Consider the following 22,622-nt stretch of genomic DNA (forward strand, 5'->3'; position numbering starts at 1 on the left):
ATGGAGGTGTTTACCGGCAATACTTCGCCTCTGCAATCACAGTCTATCAGCGGATTCTGAGCCGGTAATAACACAGCACACAGGACAGTCACAGGCTCACAGGAATTACACAGAATTTAGGCATGGATATCATGTTATTTCAAAATATCACAGCATAAACCACCTTATCTGCTGATTAGGACAGACATATTATATTATAATGTTCTTGCAACCCATTTCATTCATGTCCTGCAGACATGCTGATTTCAGCTGCCCCCTACTGGTCAGTCAGAAAACATTTTAAACCCAAAAAAACCCATTGAATTTTTTTTAATGTAAATAAATCTAAACATAACTTAACATCCATCACAAATATAGCATTGTTTTATTGGATTTGTTCAAATATTGGTCCATAGTAATATTTAGATGTGTGGGAGGTATGTGCGTTGTCTAACCTATGTGTTTGGTTGTGTGTTTGGCACAGTGGTGCGCACAGACAACCTGAAGGGCAGGAGAGGTCGCTTGCCATCTAAACCAAAGAGTCCCCTGCAGCCGGAGCCGGAGCCCCCATCGCCTCCCCTCAGCCTGCTGAACGCACTGGTGCGCGCTTATTCCCAGTCCACACCACGAGAGCTAGACTACAGCCAGGTAACCGAGTGTGCTGTTTTCAGTCTAGACTAGGCTTTGGAAATCAATGTTTAACTATTTGCTGCATGAATTGTTCGATGACCTAATGTTTTATTATTTTCCTTATTCAATTGTTTGTTTGTTTATTTATTTTTCACCAAAATAATTGGTTTTAAGAGAGAGACTAAGGGTAAACATTCCAATCTAGGGTTACAACAATGAACTCAAACTAAAGCTATAGCCTTAAAACTAAAACTATTTTTCTAATTCAAAATTAACAGAAAAATACATAATTAAACATTTGAAATTAATAAATAAAATATGTAATTGTTAAAAATGTTTCATATTCATATTTATTTTAATGATGTAATAATAGAACTGCATTTAAATAAATAATATTTAAAATAAAACATATTCTGTTTACACTTTACATTAATGTCCTGTATTTCACATTATTTAGTAAAGTAACTTTAACTATTGATGTACAATACACTTTATTAATGTTTGTTAATATTAATAAACACATTTTGATTATAAAAATGTCTTTTACTGTAAGTATTTTTCATGATGAACATAGCTAACTAATGTCTTGTTTTTGCAAAGGTTTACCATTACATAGGCAGAAATGTTATGAAACTAACTACTGTATATATTTATATAATTAAAAATAATAATACATTTCCAAAAACATATATAATAAACACGAAAGCTTTAACTCAAATTAAAAAAGTATTGTCTCAATAAACCTAAAACATTCCAGATTCTCTTTTGTCAGACATCTTAAATTAATTAAATCGTTTTTAAAAGTCACTGTGACTGTAAATATAAAATTGCCTCCACTTTAGTGAATGTCCAAAACCAGAGGGTTTCATATCCACAGGTAGTTCATTCAACTGAGTGATTGTGATTTGTATACTCATCTGTCTCTCTGCAGTTCAGTGCGGTGGAGCCCGTGGGTCTGTCTGAGTCTCAGCAGATCCAGATGTTTTACAGAGTGTTAACCGGCTCTATGGAGGTGACGCGCTGCTGGGCTGAACGGCTGCCTGGATTCTCTGAGCTTCACCACGACGACCAGAACATGCTGATTGACTCTGCCTTCCTTGAGCTTTTCGTGCTTCGCCTCGCCAACAGGTAAATAATCACACTGCACGTACTTCCAATACAGGTCTGAAAAAGTCGAGAAGAGCACAATCTTGACTACATAACATCAAAACATTTAATAGCAGTAGAACTGGGCAATATAGTAAACTGATAGTATTCTGTAAATATCTCAATATTCATGCATTTTTTTAAAAAGCTGTATTTTTTTTTTTAAAAACTGATTGTTTTAGCCAAGCAGGTTTAATATGTATAATGCAAGAACTAAAATGCAATAAAAATCTAGTTAATAATGAATCTACAGTTGTTTAGAAAATAAACAGTAATTATATTTACTATCATTGCTATACACTCATTGGACGCTTTATTAAGTACACCTTACTACTACCGGGTTGAACCTCTTTTTGCCTTTAGGACTGCCTTTATCCTTTGGGTCATAGATTCAACAAGGTACTGGAAATATTCCTAAGAGATTTTGGTCCTAATGACATGCAGTTGCTGCAGATTTCCAACGTTTTATTGTCCAATTTTTGTTGAGCCTGTGCGAATTGTAGCCTCAGTTTCCTGTTCTTAGCTGACCGGAGTGACACCCGTTGTGGTCTTTTGCTGCTGTAGCCCATCCGCCTCAAGGTTCGACATGTTGTGCATTCAGAGATGCTCTTCTGCATTCCTCAGTTGTAACGAGTGGTTATTTGAGTTACTGTTGCCTTTCTATCAGCTCGAACCAGTCTGACCATTCTCCTCCTATCTTTGGCATTAACAAAACATTTGGACCCTGGCTGGATATTTTCTCTTTTTCAGACCATTCTCTGTAAACCCTAGACATGATTGTGCGTAAAAAAGCCAGTAGATCAGCACTTTGGAACCAACCACCATGCCATGTTTAAAGTCAAAATCATCTTTCTTCCCCATTCTGATGCTCGGAATTAGAAATTTGTGTAACAAGCAGTTAGACAGGTGTACCTAATAAAGTGGCCAGTGAGTTTATGTGATAATAATAATTATTATACATTTCAATTCATACATTGTCATATTTAAGATAAAACACCTGTTTTTTAATAAAATGTAAGGACATTTTATTATTAAACTATATCAAATCATTAAAAAAATATTTTCTTATTTTATTTTTTGAACAGATCTTTAAAAATGTCTACTATATTTTGGTTAAATAAACATTATGAGTGGTATGTAATGAAACTTTCATTTCATTAGAACTATTATTAGATATTTCACCATGTTAATAATAACACAATGTCACAATAAGACTTCCACAAACAATTCTGACACAAATGAATCATTTAATCAAAGACAAGAATTAGTTTGTTCAAATAAACCGTTTAAAGTGAGACTCCAAATAGTGCATCAAAATCCAAAGATATTCACAACCTGTTATCAGCAATATATCAGTCGTATCTGCTATATCACCCAGCCCCACATGCACAAAAATACTGTATATGCATCAAAATACAAAGAAAAAGGAGTCTGTAATGATATCGCAATTAGACATTTTCAGCTCTCATCAGAATGGTTACAGCTGTGGGAGGAAACGGTAGTTATAGCAATTACACTCTGACTTTACACTCATAATATCTCATAGCAACTGTCAGATTTTTCGATGACTCGCTATTAGCAATGGCTTATGAGTCTCTTCGGATTTTCTTTCAAGTTTAGAAATTAGCACGAGGTGTAAAGTGTCATTATGACTGTGAAAGGAGTCATTCTCGGGCAGTGTCATGATTTATATTGTGTAATATGGCGCAGTCGCTATTAGTTACTTTGTGACTTCCTATGCAACAATGAGCGTGTGTGTTCTCGCTTTCTATTCAGCACTGTAAGGTCACTATGGACACTGTGTGGAAGATCCTGAGGAATTCACTTATTTAAGTTTATTGGTTAACAGCCCGGACTAACCAGAACCTCCCTCTGCCAAGACCTCATGAGTGGCAGAACGGCTCTGTTTTGATCTTCATTTATTTTTGTTTTAATCCGGTTTGAAGCCAAATATGGACAAACATAATTGTTGAGTTTGAATCTAAAGGTGGCATTATGATGGAAATCTGGCTTTGTTCATGTTCATTGTGCTATGACCGAATCCCTGGTGCATCCACCAACCCAGAAATTGCCCTTTTCTGCAACTACATTGAAAATGCACCATTCTTAATTTGATCCCTTAGTGATGTAGGAAGATGATTTCAATGCTGTTTCTGAAGGTCATTACTTCAAATCTAAAACATCCCAGCAAACAATTTTGTGTTAAACAGACATCTAAATATAGTTATCTTGGCTAAAACAAGGCTAAACTTGGGCAGTCAGTGAAAATTCAATAGACATCTAGGAATAGCCCAAAACTAGACTAGTCACCAAAATAGACAGATTAGACAGACTTTATGTGTCGTCATTCATTTCTGTTTATTTGACGATTAGTCTATATTTGGCCCATTCTTAGACGTCTATTAGATTTTCACTGACAGCCCAAATTTAGCCTTGTTTTAGCCAAGATGACTGTTTAGACGTCTATTAAACATCTATTAGACATCTTTTAAAAAGGAAAAAAGCTTGCTGGGATGCATGTCACTTCATATTTTAAATATGTTGTGTTCACACAGGTAAGAGCGGTTTTAGCAAAAGTTTTTTTTTGCAGTGTGCCCTTAGCACTGACATAGGAGATCTTCAGACTGTCCAAGCAAACTCACAAGCAGCAAAATATGTCTACACTGTAAAAAAAAAAAAAAAATTCAAATAAAAAGACTCAACATAAATTTTTTGTGTATTTTTAGGCAACAAACTTCAGGACATTTAGGAGTTTACTCAAAATGAGTCAAGTGGAGTTATTGGCTTGAAACTTGAGTCAATTCAAAAGTGTCCTGAAGTGTGTTGCCATAAAATTAGAAGTTAAGTCAACTTTTTTTTTTTTTTGTGTAAATGTTTGCTATTAAAATAACTGCCGCATTATTAATTACTCACATCTCATCTCTTTTGCGCACACATCTCGCCTCCCTCGCAATATTATTAATCTACTCGTGCACACATCTTGCACACATATCATACTGAATTGTCAGAATCTGCATTGCGATGCACCATATTAATTTTGACACTGCAACTAGTGGTTGTAACTTTTTTGTCAGAATGCAGTTTGAACATGTAAGGCTACATTAGATTTGCTTGCTTTATTGTTTTTTGTCAGAATAGCATGCAAAAGCTCCACTATCTACTTTAAAGAAGCAGCTCATTTGCAATTAAAGGGACACACACAAAAAAGATGTCTATTCACACCTAATTAGGGGCCAATTTGACAAGCTTTAATTAATCATCTTTGGGGTGTTTCTAGCTAAACTTTAGGCATCTTATAAAAAGATTGCCGCCTTTTCTTTCAAAATGTAACTCAACAGTTGGTTTGAAAACAATGCAGGGTTTTTGTTAACTACATTCCCCTAAACTTATGACTTGTCGCATCAGTTTTATTCACAAGTCCGAGTTTGAGTCAAGACTAGAAGTAACCTGTTGGTTCTTGACTTTAAGTAAACGTGTGCGTGTGTGGATGTGTCTGAGTGACTCAGTGACATTCTGATGTTGCTCTAACAGGAAGTGGATTTTGGTCTCAGCTCAGCTGCTCCCTGTTGAAGCAGCTCTGGTGCTCTTTCTGTGTTTCTCTCTCCCTTTCTGATCGTGGAGGAGCAGGTGCGGGGAGGGAGGGCAGTGGGTGGTGGCGTCACAGCCTCAGTAGGGAGCTGCAGACTTGGGCTCTGACTCATTTAAGTGGGGGATTCATCCGGGCTTACGTCATGGACACTCTAAATCTCGCACTGTGTGTGGCGTCTTCATGATATGGGCAAACTTGCACATATTTTTGCTCACAAGCGTTCACAGTTCTCACATGTTAGGAAATAGAATGTTGGCCACTAAAACACTCACCAGAGAGTGGTATCCGATGTGGCTCACAAACGCACACGTGCGTATGCATGTATCCTTACGCCATGCGGCCATAGTGAGGTTAATGAATGAATGAATCGGTGGCAGAGAGACTGACTCGCTCTGACGCAGATTTAAAAAGAATGTGTGTTTCCATCTTCAAGCGTGCTGTTGTTAATATTGTTCTGTAATAATGATGAGCTTTCACTCATTCTGTTTGCTCTTTGTAGAACTATTGCAAATGATATTTATGAACCCACCATGAAAGTCTCCATTAGTTAAGGATGCCATTCATTTATAAAGTAATTAATTTTGCCATTTAGTATCATGTTTATTATCCCTAGTGGTGTAATTGATTTTTTTTTAACTGAAAAAACTCCCTTTTTAGAGCTTTGCTGCCATTCACAAGTTGTGGGATGCTTGAAAGAAGTCTTTTATTCTCACCAAGGATGCATTTATTTATGCAAAAATATAAAGTTCTGTATAGACCATTTCAATGTGGTCATGTCACTGGCCCATGAACATTTCCAGCTTGTTATTTCAAACTATTTCATAACTGTAATACAATGCAATTCAATCATAACTTAATGTTAAAACAGCTATCATAACATAATTTATCAATATGTGGATCTTTTCGGATTCTTGGAAGCTATAGAAATTAAAAATCTAAAACAGCAAATATGCTGGGACCATTGTTATTGTTTAAATCCTTCAGCAGCCAATATTCAAGTTTTCAGTACCATTTAATCTTTAAGAAATCTTTCTAATATGCAGATTTAGTTAGTTTTTTTGTGGAAATAGTGTGGTATATTTTCAAGCTAATTTGATGAATGGAAAGTCTGCCTATTTAGAATGTTTAGGTAAAAAAAATGACAGTGATATATAGAAAGATGGCCTGTTTAGCATCTGTAAAATTACTTTAAGTTTGAGTCAACAAGGAAAAATTACAGTGATATCAAGTCAAAATATTTCCTTGCCCGGTTAAAAAAAAGAAAAGAAATTCAAAGGGAGGCTAATAATTCTGACTTCAACTTTATATTTAAAACAAACATTTTGAAAGGTTTGAACGTTTTATACACACAACATTGTCTAAACTATTTCTGCTCACTTACATAGATCTGAAAAAGTGACTAAAACCAAAAAATTGAGCAAACACTGTATTTTGCATGCAGACCAGTAAGACATTGGGGATAATCTGTGTACATTATTACATTAGTGTGTGCACATTATTACATTAGTTTGGCTGTCATGTACTCATGCATGTATATGCACGTCATCACTGCTTTCACAAACAACATTTTGTAGTTTGCACTTATCTGCATTTTGAAACTTGATTTAGAAGCTTTGCAGTTTCACGCCCTCACCCGCTATTGTCATGTAAATGTATGGCTGAAATACAATTTTTGAAAACCAAAATTGTACAGTAAATTTGCTCACATGTTACAAGTGAGTGATATTTTGGAATGAAGGTTGCATTACTTGATTTTAAAATAACACACACTATCTTCTATCTATGATCATTTATTAAACATCAACACAGAATAAATTAAATTAAAACACCCATTGTCTCAAACAAACAGTGACTTTTTTCTAATAAAAAAGTAAATAAATAAATAACTTGCACTTTTGGAAACAAAATTAATTATTTTCAATATTTTTATACTAAAGTAGAAGGTAAGAAGGTATAGGGTATCTACTGTATAGCAGAGTAGGGTAGGCGACTGCGTCAAGGCTGTGCCGGACCATTTGCATGTGCTAGTCTTCACACTTGATAGGTAAAGTAATCAAAAAAAAATTGACCTGGAAAAATTGTTCGATTATTTTATTTAGGTTCTAAATGTCGATTTCAAATAATTGCCTAGCCCTAATTTACGCATTAATTTACCTATCAAAAAAGCAACAGTACAGAATATCTTTACGTGTTCTAGAGGCCCACATACAAGAACACAAGGCCCTTCATAGTTCTCACTTCAAGTGCCCTACTGGAGTCAACAGAGAAAAGTGATGCTCACTTTCCATCATCAGTGCTGTGTTTGTGGGTTCTGTATATATGCATTCATGTGCAGTGGCGTAAAACCATTAGGCTGCATTAATGAAGCACACATTTTGATTATTTACCCCTCTGGGCTTCAAAAGCAGCTCGGAAGATGACTCTCGAATATTCCTCCTCGCTGTATTTCCCTTCGTCCTCTTTCCATTACTCCTCCTCTTCTCGTCTATACGAGTGTGTGTTTTCGTGCAGACTAATGAAGAACAGTTCACGCGGCAGAAACCAGCACTCTATGGGAAAAAAGGGAGGAAGTTTTTCTTCCTAAATTGCAGGGTTGAGAGCGAAGGGCTAAAGACGGACCAAAAGAGAGAAACGATGAGTGGATGGAGAAGAAGAGGGCGATGGATGAGTGGAGAGCGAGTGTTTTGCTGCAATTACACATAAATGATCTTCTTGAAAATACAGTGAGGATAAAAGTTTACTGCTTTGACCCACAACCCTTCAACCCTGAAGGACAGAGCTGAGAGAAAGAGGGAGAGAGCGAGGGAGAGAAATAAAGAGTATAATCTCAGGAATGTTTTAAAAGCTTTAATTGGGAAAGCTTGGCATAATTAGGTCCATTCCTATCTTTGATGTGCTCTTCCCTGTCCTGGCTTTCATTTGTCGCTATGGTAATTGTTTCCGTGCAGTATGCCTTAAACGCAGATTCAGCAGCCAATCAGAGAGCAGATCGTCATCACATGAATCAGAAAGAGGTGATAATCAGCATGTGTGTGTGTGTGTGTCACAGCGCAGACTGTGTGTGCTTTCTGATATGTACAGAATTAGAGGCTTGGTAAATTGAAACAGGTACCTGTTCTGAAGGGAATGAGAAGAACAGCGATTAATTAAAAGATGAAAGGAGACGACTGAACTCATGGCTTCAAACGGCACCTTGAAGCAGTATAAATAACAACAGTTCTTCATCTAAACCACCCCCATCTCTCTCTCGTTTTCTTAGGTCTTTGCTGGTGGATGAAAAGTTTGTGTTTTGTACGGGGCTGGTCCTGCACCGGCTGCAGTGTCTGCGTGGCTTCGGAGAGTGGCTAGACTCTATTCGAGACTTCAGTGCCCACCTCCAGGAACTCAACCTCGACATGCCTGCATTCTCCTGCTTGTGCGCCTTAGTGTTGCTAACAGGTAACTCATACCCTTACAAATACAACTAGTTGCAATTCCTGTGTGAAGGTCCAGGTTTACTTCATTTTAGGCATTCTACTTTGTCTTGCGGTTTGTGTTTGACAAATATTGTTATTCTGAATACACTTCCATCCATATTACATAAGAAGTGGAATGTTGTTCAAATTCATAGTATAGGGCTGCACAATTCTGGCTAAAATAAAACTGTCAAATCAAGATCTTGATTTCCTCACGATTCTGTAGATTTAATATAGAGGTTAATATGAATAGCGTGTCAAGAAAAAAAAAACGTGTTAAATGCTTGTCACAATCATAACTCTAAAATGCGATAAGATTATTTAAATGTTGTTCTCGCTTTCGGTTTCACTTTCACTGCCAAGTGCGCTCATGTCATGGCTGCAGTCACTTTATAAAAAAAAACATAGATGCAAATCATACTTCCCGCACGGCACCCAAACAATCACTCTGTCAAACAAACTTAACGCTACTTACAACTTTATTAGCTCTTTTCATAGCCTTTGCAGGTTCTGTTCACTAAAGTAGACATCACTGGTAGCACGTTTGCGTGCTCTCGAATACATCATTACATTAAGACACAAATGACATTTTTGGCTGAATTATACCTTATAAATACAGTATGTGACTCTTTCAACACCATTTGGAGGTGTCCATGTTGCTGAGCAATGAATATAAAATGTGAAGACTATTGCAACTGCCTTTATGCTTCTCTCCTTACCTTGAAAATATAATTGGCTGAATCGTAGAAAAGCAGAATTAAGATCGTGTGTAGGATCGAATCCAGATCGCAATCTTTTTTTGATTAATTGTGCAGCCCTAATTCATTGTATTCATACAACAGTAAGTTAAGCAAACCCTAATGACCGACTTCATAAAATGAGATTTTGTGCATCCATCCAACCAGGCCACAGGAGAGGCCTCCCCAAAAACCAAATGTAGCACCTTCTATTTCCCTTTCTCACTCCCAGCCCAAAAACACTGGTATAAATCCTGTTCAGTGTAGGGCAAGTAGAACCAGAAGGATTATATTGGTGCTGTGACTTGGATGGGACAGAGAGTTAGTGGGGGTGAATGTAGTGAAGGCCGCCTACTAAGAGCTGTGCCAGTAAACATCACTCATCTGGCATCAAAAGGAACATTAGTGGCTGTCAGGCTGCAGTCTTTGTTAGTGTGCCCACCTCCCATACCAAAATAGAGCCAGAAGGGTTAAATTGGTGCCATGACACAGATGGGAGTGAGGCTTACAGGGTAAGTGTAGCAGTGCTGCACAGGTAAACCTCACTCCTCGACTGATGATAGACGCTGCAGTTTTAAGTCTGAGTTGAACCAGAGGGTTTACTCATATGCAACATGCACACAGATGTCATTAGACTCTCTGATGACAATATTTACACAAATGAAACCATCACAGCACATGGACCATGGAAGTTTACTTTGGGTTAAATGCTCTATTATGCATTCAACATCTTCACTTCCTCCTGGCTCCCTTGTCATGTTGTCATTCTTGATTTTGTGTATTTAAACCCTCTTTATATGACTGCTAGCGGTCGTCACAGTGATCACAGGTGTGGGACAGGTGCTGACAGAGATTAGGTTTACCTGGATATCGGAAATAATCCCCATTAATCGCGCACACACACACAGAGATGGTGTGAGTTTTGTGTGCATCTCTTCTTTGAGCGCAGGTGGATGGTTGATTACTGGTCGACAAAGTAGGACAGTGTGTGTGTGTGTGTGTTTGGGTCAGCAGGTGCTTGGGTCTACCATGCATTATTAACACAGAGGCTAAACAGCAGGTCGACCTATATACAGACAAACACACCTTCCACCACAGACACAGAAGCACAGGAGCATTCTGGCAAGCATTAAGAGAGACATTAAAAACAGCTGGCTTTTGGTCCATGTGGTTTAGACTATTGCATAAAAAGTGCTTTATGGTTTATTGTTCTTTGCAGTCACTTGGGATGGATAATTTCTTAGATGTGTATAAAAACTGTGACTGCTTTAATGTATGATGTCAACACATAATGTGACTGAATTATTTGTTCAAAGACATATATTACATGAGATTTTCTACAAAAAAAATGTATTTGCATCATGTTAATGTGGGGGTGATTTTTGATAATTTTTTTTGGAGGGGGGGGGGGTCATTTACAAATTTAGAACAAGAACGTGCATTAAAAAAGTAAACAGGAACATTAACATTGTCTTTAAAGACAGTAAGTGAAAAATATCTGTCAATCAGTTTACTCAGTCACCCATCCAGCACCCAGGCTTCACCTCTCTTGTCTCTGCCACAATCTAGAGAGGAAGGTGTTTGCTGTGCATGTGTGCGTGCATGTGTGTTTGGTAGCCCTCACAGTGTAGCACTCAACTCTGTAGAGGAATTGAGCGCTACTCAGCAGAGCCCCAGTCTCTACCTCTCTCACTCGTTCCAGCTCTCTCTCTCTGCCTCTCTCCACTCCTCCACTCAGTCTATCGACCCTCTAAAAGTGTCTGCGGTGAAAGAGCGCCATCGATCATCCCCCTGGAGAGAGGGAGAGACACAGAGAGAGCAAGAGGAAAAAAAACAGTTAGAGTGAGGAAGGACAGAGGCTGAATGCAGTGACAATGGAGTGGTTCTAGGTACATAGATTTGAAACACACATACACACACTCTGGTATATCCAAAGTAAGCCAGCATCTCTTTGCACTTCTGCTCCATGGCTCTTGTAAATTCATATTGTGGACACATGTATATGCAGAATGTTTGAAATGGGGATAGAGAGTTGCATTCGATTGCCAATTAGGAATGATATTTTTAAAAGAAATATTTGTAAATATATCATCATATCAGGATTATGTTGATGTTTCTGCAAATATTTAATCTGTGGCTTAAGAATCGATATCAGATTGTATTGTGATGTATTGTACACCCCTCAAAAATCTCCCTTTTAAATGAATATTTTCTATAGGATGTTTTACAATGATATCTTTGTGCATATACATTAAATTAGTCAGTATTAACGCCAAATCTGGAGTTATTCTAACAAAATAACTTAAAATTACAGTCCAAAAAGTATTGGGCCAAATGTACAGTTGAAGTCAGAATTATTAGCCCCCTTGAATTATTAAAAAAAATATTTTCCAAATATTTGAGATTAAATACTTTTAATATATTTGGGATTTTGGGAATATTTAAATGTTGACGAGAGCAAGGAAATTTTCACAGTATGTCTGATAATATTTTTTTCTTCTGGCGGAAGTCTTATTTGTTTTATTTATGCTTGGATAAAAGCAGCTTTTAATTTTTTAAACACCATTTTAAGGTCAAAATTATTAGCCCCTTTAAGCTATTTTTTAGTCTACAGAGCAAACCATCATTATACAATAACTTGCCTAATTACCCCTAACCTGCCTTGTTAATCTAATTAACCTAGTTAAGTATTCAAATGTCACATTAGGCTGAATACTAGTGTCTTGAACAATATCTAGTAAAATATTATTTACTGGCATCATGGCAAAGATAAAGTAAATCAGTTATTAGAAACGAGTTATTAATACTATTATGTTTAGAAATGTGTTAAGGGGGGATAATAAATCTGATTTAACTGTATATGTTTGGGAATAATATTAAATAAAAAATGTTTTAAAAAACAGAAAAGATAACTATAATACATATAAAATTTAGTTAAAATTTGTAAGTTTGAAATTTTTGTGTTGCATTATTTCACATGGATTTAAAATGTATTATCTTTCTATTTCTAAAGATGTTTGGTGATTAAAATATTATATTAATAAATATATCTGTTTAATCTGTTTTTTTCAGATGCACCAAAATATATTACCTATATTGAAAAATCTTTTTTTATTTTATAAATTGTTCAAGTTTTATTTGATCAGTGAAGGTTCTTAATGACACCATGTTTTACTTTATAGTTTTTATCTATTCAAAATGTTAATATTTTAAATTCCACAAAAACCACATAAAATCTGTTGTACAAAATACATTAATATCAATACAATTCAATACAATATAAACTTATATAAGTATGTAAATATATTTGACAAACGTTTGATACTGATATAAACTTGCTTTGTTGCTGATTTAAAATGATGTACATTATAAATAATATTTTAACAGAGATTATTTAGTGAAAGGTATTTTCACCACATTAATATACAAACAAACCTGGGTCCAAAATAAAAAAAAAATCTGGACTGCAGATATTTAACAGATTGTGAAATAGCAAGTTTTGTGTGTGTGGGTGTTTGAATGGTGCTATAATGAACTCTTGTATCTTAAACAAAAGCACTCATCCTCTTTCTCGCTCTTTCATCTAATTTCAGAACAATGTCCCGGTCTGAAGGAGCCCAAAAAAGTGGAGGAGCTGCAATCCAAACTGATCTGCTGTCTGCGAGACCACCTGAACTCCACCAATGCTGGAGGTGTGGCTTCCACCGGCAAGGCCCCACCCCCAGTGGGGGCTGTGCTGGGCTTAAGGGCGGAGCTTCGGTCTCAGCGTACGCAAGGCCTACAAAGGATCTTCTACCTGAAGCTGGAGGACCTGGTCCCACCCCCACCACTCATCGATAGGTTCTTGGACACCTTGCCCTATTGATGGCCACGCCCACATTTTTTTGCACACTCGCTCAGACACGCCCACAGCGACTATAAACTCACCCTGGGAGGGACAGAGCCAGTAGCTAACAGTGACACTGAACTCGATTTGCCCCAAATCAAACGTGTCTGAGGAGAAACCAATCATATAAGCGCTTTTAATCTCTGCTCTGCGCCTGATAATGTAGATACAAGCCAGGGTTTGAGCGTTTCTGACGTACAGTCTATAGCTCAGCGAGTCACGTCAGTAGAAGTATTACTGTGTGTGTATGTGTGTATGTGTGTGTGCGTGTGAAGAAACACCCTTTACGGCTTCATCGCAGGTGGTCCAAATGTTTCCACCACAATCCACCTCAATGACAGCAGTGGTGTTCATCACAAACATACACTCACAGACACACAAGTGCACGCGAACTGTCCTTTCACACATACGCACGGAGCTTCAGATGCCAGATTATGACATATCAACTGTCATTGGCAGAAACGAAGTGGATGTGTGTGTGAAAACGCGTAGGAGGCTTTCGCCACACAGAGTGCATTAATGTCCAGAATCACAGTTGATCGCACCCCGAAAATCCTGCAAACAAGTGCAATTTACTAAGTGCTATTGTAAACGTCGCGGGAGAGAACGAGAAAGTGTGTTTGTTCCAGTCCTATTTCAAACTCTAAATTATTTTAATACTAAGACTTTGCCTCGTGAGGCTGATGGATTTTGATTGAGAAGATTTAGCCCAGTCTGCGCACTAACTTTTTAAACGACGAAGTTCCACAGACTTGAAATCAAAGTAGGGTTTTTTTTGTTTTCATTATTATTGTGAAGAAAAATCAAGGGATTTTAGCCTTAGGACTAAAAAAAAGTAGAACTGGGCTTTGAGCACTTAAAAAACAACAGGAAGTGGATCAGGTGAGGTGCAGGTGCAGAGAGAGGATGGAAGGAATGAAACATTCCGCGTTCATGCTCATTTTTGTATGTTTATACTGTCTACGCCATTTATTAATATGGAGGACATTGTTGCAAAAAATGTCTTTTGTATGTACAAAAAAAGTAAAAACGGATTATATGCATGGTTTTCTCCTTCTCGCCTCTGCTTGTATTTATTTTGCAAAGACTGCCGGCTCCACAAGGGCTTGAACACACTTACTGACTGGGCGTTCTCGCTTACTTTATCATACGGCAGCGGTTTGAACAGATGAGAAAGTACAAATTCTATAAATATATAAATATATATATATACACAATACAAAACTAATATTTTGAAGTGTTTTTATCTGATAGCTTTTTCAAATCTTGTGGTACAAGTTGTGCATTGTTTTTTTGGAAAAGAAACATGAAAAAAAGAAAAAAAAACGTTTTTCAATGTCTTTTTTTTTGGTTTGTTTAGTTTTTTTCTCTTTGGTTCACTGGAGGCTCTGTTTAGCACTTTGAAATCATAAAAAAATCTTCTGATTATTTGAGTCAAAGTGTCGTTTTTCTGTGCACCTTGGTGTAAAAGCATCAGAAGTGTTTTTCTCTTGAAGCTCATGTTTGTTGTTGCAACTGGAGAGGAGGCCGAGGGGCTCCCCCTTTGTCAAGTTCAAAAAGCAGAGACGTGCCAGGTGTCTTCACAGGATAATACCAAGTCAAGAACCCTAATGTGTGTGTGTGTGTGTGTGTGTGTATGGGGGGGGCGGATTCAGGTCTAGATCCTGTCTGCATTGAGCGACAGGTCTGAGATTGAGCTGGTGGACGGGTTCAGATCATTTTGGGGGATTGTGCCCACATCAGGTCCACGGTCCTCGTTAAGCCCCATCGATCTGCGCTGTGACATTTCAGAACAGACTCTCACACACACATACACACCAGCACGCTGCTCTTTCTCTGTCTTCCTCTATCACTAGCCTAATTTGTCTGCGATTGCCGAGAGCCGAGTTCGCATGAACATACATGAACAAAGGCTTACATGTATATAATGGTCTGCATTATTTTGACTAACTTAGAGATAATTGGGAAAAGATGTGGATACAAAGAATATGTGCAATCAATACAGATGCACAGCTACTGAATACGTGCCATTCTTAGTTTTACTTAGGATTAATGTGTTTGAGAAAAACATTTTTTATAATTATGGTAATTGAGGCAATTTTCATATACTAGAAAAGATGATAATGGTGATATTTCTTATTTTAATAATTTAAAATAAATATTTTCAGACTTTTATAAATAAATAAAAACATTTTATATTTAACCAAATAAATCTAGAGAAGCAGCGAAACTTTTCCAGTCTTTAAAATGGTTTTGTAATCTTCTCCCAACCTGTTTCTTTCAACAACTTTGTCCCGTAGATTATTTGAAAGCAGAGTGTTATGTGAGTAAAGGTATAGATTTTCACAGGGCATGATGCATTTCTATAGGCACTCTATGTTGTGTGTGTTGGTGTGTTGTTTGTTTGTATGTGTGTGTGTGTGTGTGTGTGTGTGTGTGTGTGTGTGTGTGTGTGTGTATATGTGTTTGTGTGTGTGTGTGTGTGTGTGTGTGTGTGTGTGTGTGTGTGTGTGTGTGTGTGTGTGTGTGTGTGTGTGTGTGTGTGTGTATATTATATATAAGAAGGTCGCTGGTTTGAGCCTCGGCTGGGTCAGATGACATTTCTGTCTTACCCCACAAGTCCAAAGACATGTGGTAAAAGTGAATTGGGTAAGCTAAATTGTCCGTAGTGTATGTGTGTAAATGAGAGTGAATGAGTGTTTCCCACTGATGGGTTGCAGCTGGAAGGGCATCCGCTGTGTAAAACATAAAAACATACGCTGGATAAGTTGTCGGTTCATTCCGCTGTGGCGATCCCTGATTAAAAAGGGACTAAGCCAAAAAGAAATTGAATGAATTCATCATGCTCTGTGAAAATATCAATCATACATTTTTCATACACTAACTTAGGGTATAATTAAAGAACAATATATAATTATAAATTTGTATTAAAAATATAACTCATAACTAAACTAATAGTCACCTATTATACCTAAATTATCTATCCTTTTATTTGAATTTAAAGAAATATACACAATTATTCAGATATATTCAAACTAATTCATTATACTTATATACAATATATGTGAGCTAATATAAATACTATTTTTTTACATTATGCTTTCAGAGGATGTTACACTGATGGGGACACACGCACACACAGAAAGACAGACAGGTGTATGGTAGGTTGGTGAAGCTGTCAGTCTGGGGGAGGGCAGATCGATTGAGAGTGACAGGTACTCGACCCCCCTCGAGTCTTCATTAAAACACACACACACACACACACACACACACACACACACACACACACACACACACACACACACACACACACACACACACACACACACACACACAGCTCATTTCCCTGTAAGTATGGTGGTGTGTTTGTGTGGCTCATGATATATTGATTGGCTGTTAGCGAGTGTGTAGAGCGGATCAGCAGGGCTGGACTCACACTGTGTGGACTGGAAACAAAGCTTTAGCGGAAGACAGACACGCACACTAACGCAAATCAGCTCTTATGCCAAAGTGCTCATTTCCATTAACAGGGATCGTTCTTTAAAACTTTGCCAAAAAGAAAAAAAAGTAAATAGATATTATTAAAATAATATCAATAAAATATTAAAATAAATATTAGGTTAATATTAAAATATAATAAAATGTATAAATGAAGTAAACTGCAATAAAAGTTTTTTTTATATTATATTACTTGTTATATAAAGTTTCAATTAACTTTTACACATTTATTAATACTGATTGATGCAGATAACTATTATTAGATTAAAAGAAAAAAATAATCAAACACTAGACAAATGCTTTAATCTGACCTCTAAATAAAATCTTCGAACTGACCCCGTAATATTGATTTCAGCCTAAACCTTCACCTGCTGAAACCAGTTTGTTTATATCTAATATATAACTTTGCATAAACATGATTGCTGGTCCATAAAAAGGAGTTTCCCCTGCCACCAAAATTACCCAACAAACCATCAGTTATGAATTTGCATGAAATGATCGAGTTTGCATGAAATTAATGGCTGGTCAGCAAAAGCTGAGACATAAAAGAAAAGAAAAAAGAAAACTAAAAAATGTTTAAAGTTCACTAAATACAAAATTACTTGACAAATTAACTGTTACTGTACGTGTTCACTGAAAATAGATTTTGGGTCAACTAAAAAGACAATCTGGTAAAATAACATAAAATAATTACCTGACAAACACCAGTTATGTGTTCACTAAAATTGATTTGGGGTCAACACAAAAGAGTTCCTGGGAAAATAATTAAATAAAAAATATAATAATAAATAATATAATAAAAAATATTACCTGACAAACATGCCGGAAACATTTATGATTTGGGCTACAGTTGAGTTTCTTTCTTCTATTAAACAGAAAGAATAATATTTTAAAGAATGTTGTCCTTTGTAAAGGTTGTCCTTTTCCCAACATTCTTCAGAAAATATTGTTTGTGTTTAAGAGAAGAAAGAAGTCTATAAAGGTTTTGAACCACTTAAGTGTGAATAATTAGGAAACTTTCATTTTTGGGTGAACTATCCCTTTAAATACCTCTATACTATGAAAATACTGTACAGAATAGGGTGCACAATATTGTTTCAGCATCGATATAACAGTGTACAGTATGCATCCACTATAGTCACATCGCATAGATATTCAATGTTGAGTGGAGATTATGTTTGAGCAAAAAACAGTTCAGAACATGAGATTTGTGGAGTCACTGTGGAGTTTTACCATAACAAAGTGAAATATTATAATTTGCATGTTTTTAAGGCCTGAGAGAGATTAAAGTATTCAGGAACAAGTTTAACAAACAATAAATGTACTGCATTATTTGTAAAATAAAGACTTTGCAGTGTAATTTTTACATATATATTTACAAAACCACATTTTTAGTTTACATTTTGACATTTTATGCATTATTCACTTCCATACAGAATCATTTCAATCAATCTAAATTAATACATTTGATAACACTTTAGTAATCAATGCTCACTATTAATTAATTGCTTATTAGCACGTATGTTATTGAAATATTGGCTGCTTATTGGTACTCATAAACTAAATGTTCTGCATAACCTTATTACATCCATGACCCAATACCTAAACTACCTTAACATCTATTAATAAAAGAACAAATTTTGAGTTTATTCAAGCAAAAGTCATGGTTAATGGTTTGCTAATAGCGGGAAATGACCGTTAAAATAAAGCTTGACTGTAATATATATGTAATATGTTATATTCCATTGTTTGGTAAAATTGTAAACACAGTATATCGCAATATATATCTAAAAAAAAACGCAATGTCAGATTTTTCCAATATTGTGCAGCCCTAATACAGAATAACTAAAAAAATATGTCTTGAAAGATAAATGATCCATCCATGTATTTATCAACTCATGCATGCACTTGCAGTCCATCATACACTGTTTGTGCTCAAACTTGGACGATACCTCAAACCGCACATCTTGTTGACAAGAGGTGTACTATTGACCTAGTAGAGGGATAATGTGGGCGAAATATCATAGATTCATACTGAAAGAGAAACTAAAACCATCTCTAAAGACTGCTGAATATCACGCACAGGAACCCTTCTGGCTGCACAACCACAGGAAAACACCATCATAAATGATCTTGAGAAAATGAAAACAATTTACTCCAAAAACCTTTTAAACCGAGTCTCTGTATTAGTCTGGTTTTGGCGGGCGTAGGCTGATCTGTATTAAAGGGGTATTCCAGATTCTAATCTAATCTCAAATAATGTGGTCTGGCCTTTTGGGTTTTACCTTTGGGTGATGAAGTTGAAGCTGAAGCTGGTGGTGATTTGATGAAGGCTGGTCGGGCAAGACTCGTCCTGAGGAAGGAGGTGGATACGGGACAATCTGGAGAAACTGAGAGCACTAAGGCTTCAATTTGATTCGATGAACAGCTCTGCCAGTTTACTGGGTTCAGCTTCTCTCTTCTGAAGCCCTTTTAGATTCCACCACAAAAACTTTCAGTTCTTTCCATCCTCCCACTGCTTCTCTCTCTGTCTTTTTGTGTCTCACGCTCTCTTTTTTTTTTTTGCTTCTGTTTTGCTCAATCAGTGTTTTGATGATTTTAAGTGCACTGTGAAAGAAAGAGTCAAATTCAATGTTTCAATGCAAATTTAAATCATTTATGGATAAACCTAAAATAGGGTTAAGAATGTCGTGCAAAATCATGAAAAAATCAACTTTTGGAAGCTGTTTGGACTGAAATGTATGTAGATATAGTGTCTACACAATCATATTGGATTGATGTAAAGACATGTCTTTTTTAACTTTTCCTGACAATAATATAGGATCCAAACCCCAGTGATTTTTGAGGTTCACTGCATCGTTACGTAGTCATGCGGTGTCCACGCCCACTGATTTTGATTGACATGTCCGTATTATAATGACCACTAGCATTGGGCGATGTCTAATATGAAGCATCGCGATGGACGATGGCATTGACGTTGTAGGCAGCGGTGAATTAATTATTTTTGAATTAATTAATTGATAATGAAGTAATTATTTGTAGCCTACTGTAGCCTAGTTTCAACTACCTAACGCGCATGGTCTTTGTTTTACCCATAACCAAACCATAAATAAATAAAGAGAAGTTACACACAAATTACCACCTGTCAATCACTTTTTTCACAGGACTCTGGCATGAATAGGTAGAGTGATCTGTGTCATTATAATGGTGTCGAAAAAGTTGGTTGGTAAAAAAGGTGTACAACCAACAGCAGCAACCAACCAACAGTATCTGAGGTTTTCACTAAAATTACTGAGTACAAGCAGGAAAACAAAAGATTGAAGCAGTGTACTGATGCGTTGACACGTTACCTGATAGATTCAGAAGACAGAAGAGTCCTTAGATAGAGACATGATTAAAAAAATATCACATTTAACAAATATAGCGAGACGCAATCCAGCCGGACATCCTTGATAAACTATCGGACATCCACTGCTCTTTGGGGTTTTGTGCTCAAAGCACCCGTTGACTGCCTGGAGCTCAGACGTGCGCATACACTGTAGTGCATGCATGTATGTGCATGTGTGTGTGCTTGTGGTCACGTGATGTGTGTTTTCAGCGGTATAGTGCGGAAGGAGAGCTTTTCAGAAATGCTAGATGAAACGCCAGTGTTTCATGCCTTTTTAAAACTTAAGACATGTTAGTGTAAACGGGACCTAAGTGTGTATTTTTTGCGAGTGGGTTGCTGCTGCGAAGGGGGCAGGGTGGAGGACTACGATCCTCGCTCAGTATCGTGATGTTTATTGGCCATTGGCGATAGATGATGGCATCGTCTATCGACAAAAACCTAATGACCACAAAACAGAATTTGCAAAGAACTGGGATTAAAAAGATCTGTTCCAACTCTCTGTGATCAGCTGCACTTCAAGAAGTAGTAAGTGGTACACTTTGTATTTTTACAGCATTTAAAACTATATTGTTTTAGCTACATAATTATCGCTGGAATCAGCAAAGCTGCATAACTATAAACAAGGACACATCAATCACATGACGGGACTCCCAGTTTGTGGACCTTAAATCAGGTTTACTTTGAACAGAAACTTCACTATAATGGATCTTTATGCAACAGCATATTTACTATTTGAAGGGCATTCTCTCACTTTGCAGAAAGTGGATGAGCACAAACAGCAAACATCCATGTGTGTGTGCAGAAAACACTGTTAAGGCAGTTGTGTGTGGGGCTTATTCATCTTATTGAGGTATTTGTGACTGTGGGTCTCTGTTTCATTGTGTCAGAGTTGACGTCTGTCATTTTGCTGTGTTCATCTTGACATACGACCTGATTATCCTTCTCTGAAGCGAAATGCCCCAAATGTAGGGGGGAGAACTTTAAAAAACTTTAAAAAAACAGCAACAATTTCCTCTGAAAATTGACATTTTTATTTAGGTATATTAAATAAATTGATGAGAATTTTGACCTGACGCTTCACAGGCACAGTCTGGAGACACAAATGTCCTATTTTGCTTCTGGTAAACAGTCCAAAATTTGAGCCCTTTAAAAATTATCCATTAATACACCCCAACAGTTGGAATATTCCATGCATTTTTAGTGTTTGTGTATTTTCCTGAGCCAAAGATAATAATGACATAATATTTTGTACCATGGAAGTTATAAGTTGTTCAAAAAAGCTAAGGGAAATTTAGTATGACAGACAATATAGAAAGCAACAGAATGACAGAAAGAGGTTGCTAGGGGGTTGCTTGATGTTAATTAGGGTGTTTCGGGGTTTTTACACTGTTATTTCTGGGTGGTTGCTAGGATATTGTTGTGCAGTTTACTAGGGTGTAAGGGATTGCTAAAGTGTTCTGCAATGCTGCTAAGGTGTTGTTCTGTAGGTGGAAGAAATTGCCTCCTCCTATGCCCTCCTTCACTATTCTCAACATTAGTCCACTAATGTAGGCTAGTCCACTAAATGCACCGGGAAAATGCTGTTTTGTTTGTGCTTTTCAGACAAATTCATTTCTGTGATAACGTTAGTTATTTAACACGTAACAAGCTATCTAACGTTATTATTAGTAATGAAACAAAGCATTCTTATTTCTTTCATGGGTACCAACGTTAATTTAACTATTCTAAAATAATTTATTTCGAAACTTACACTGACAGGACTCCGCTGTTGATGTCGTGGGCTTGGTCCAGGCTTGGTCAGTCAGACGCGGAAATTATTTATTCGGCGCGCGAACTCTCGCAGTGCATTGTGGGTATTGTTGCCCCCATACCCTCATTTACTATTCACCACAGAATTTTTAGATAAATTTGGTTTTTTAGTTACTTCAAAGGGGTATGCTATTGCATTTGATACCATATTTTAACAGCTTTTATAAGACCGTATGGGAATAAATCTTTAGAAGGAAAATATGTTAAAGAAATCCTTTTTTAGGAGAAATTGATATTATGAAGGAGTGAAACACATCGAGTGCTTAAAATCGAGTGCTCAGTGCGCCAGAAGTGATGCCGTTTTGTGCTTTGATTGTGGTTAAATGCGATCAGATTGCATTTACCATTTCTTGGTCAGGCCTCGTGACTTAGCACGAGCTGTCTAGTAATTAAACAATGTATGTTGATTTCTGTCATAAATTCAAAAGTTGCTTTAAATAATATCTTCTTAAATATCTTCTGATTGTGAGATTGATTGAGTGCTCTTCAGAATATCCATTTGGTT

The 22,622-nt window shown here is 36.7% G+C and overlaps 1 protein-coding gene and 1 long non-coding RNA gene across 14 annotated transcripts in view; one reads left to right on the forward strand and one right to left on the reverse strand.

Annotated features, from left to right (window-relative positions):
- Positions 1-14,850, forward strand: part of nr4a3 (nuclear receptor subfamily 4, group A, member 3) — a 31,828-nt gene extending 16,978 nt beyond the window's left edge. For 8 of the 13 annotated variants that reach the window (XM_087285713.1, XM_087285714.1, XM_087285715.1 and 5 more), the window contains 4 exons: positions 464-627; positions 1,541-1,737; positions 8,604-8,782; positions 13,130-14,850. In XM_087285713.1, the coding sequence (XP_087141839.1) occupies positions 464-627; positions 1,541-1,737; positions 8,604-8,782; positions 13,130-13,401 (812 nt within the window). In that variant the 3' untranslated portion in view covers positions 13,402-14,850. 13 annotated transcript variants of the gene reach the window in all.
- Positions 336-22,111, reverse strand: LOC147833361 (uncharacterized). The gene is made up of 4 exons (XR_015511518.1): positions 22,059-22,111; positions 19,206-19,527; positions 11,221-11,327; positions 336-1,773 (listed from the first exon to the last, which is right to left on the reverse strand). It is a non-coding gene; the product is annotated as an uncharacterized LOC147833361 (long non-coding RNA).
- Positions 22,112-22,622: the final 511 nt, after the last annotated feature.

The sequence above is a fragment of the Danio rerio genome, chromosome 16 (genome assembly GCF_052040795.2).
Source record: "Danio rerio strain M-AB ecotype USA chromosome 16, GRCz13ab, whole genome shotgun sequence".
In the NCBI taxonomy this organism is placed as follows: domain Eukaryota; kingdom Metazoa; phylum Chordata; class Actinopteri; order Cypriniformes; family Danionidae; genus Danio; species Danio rerio.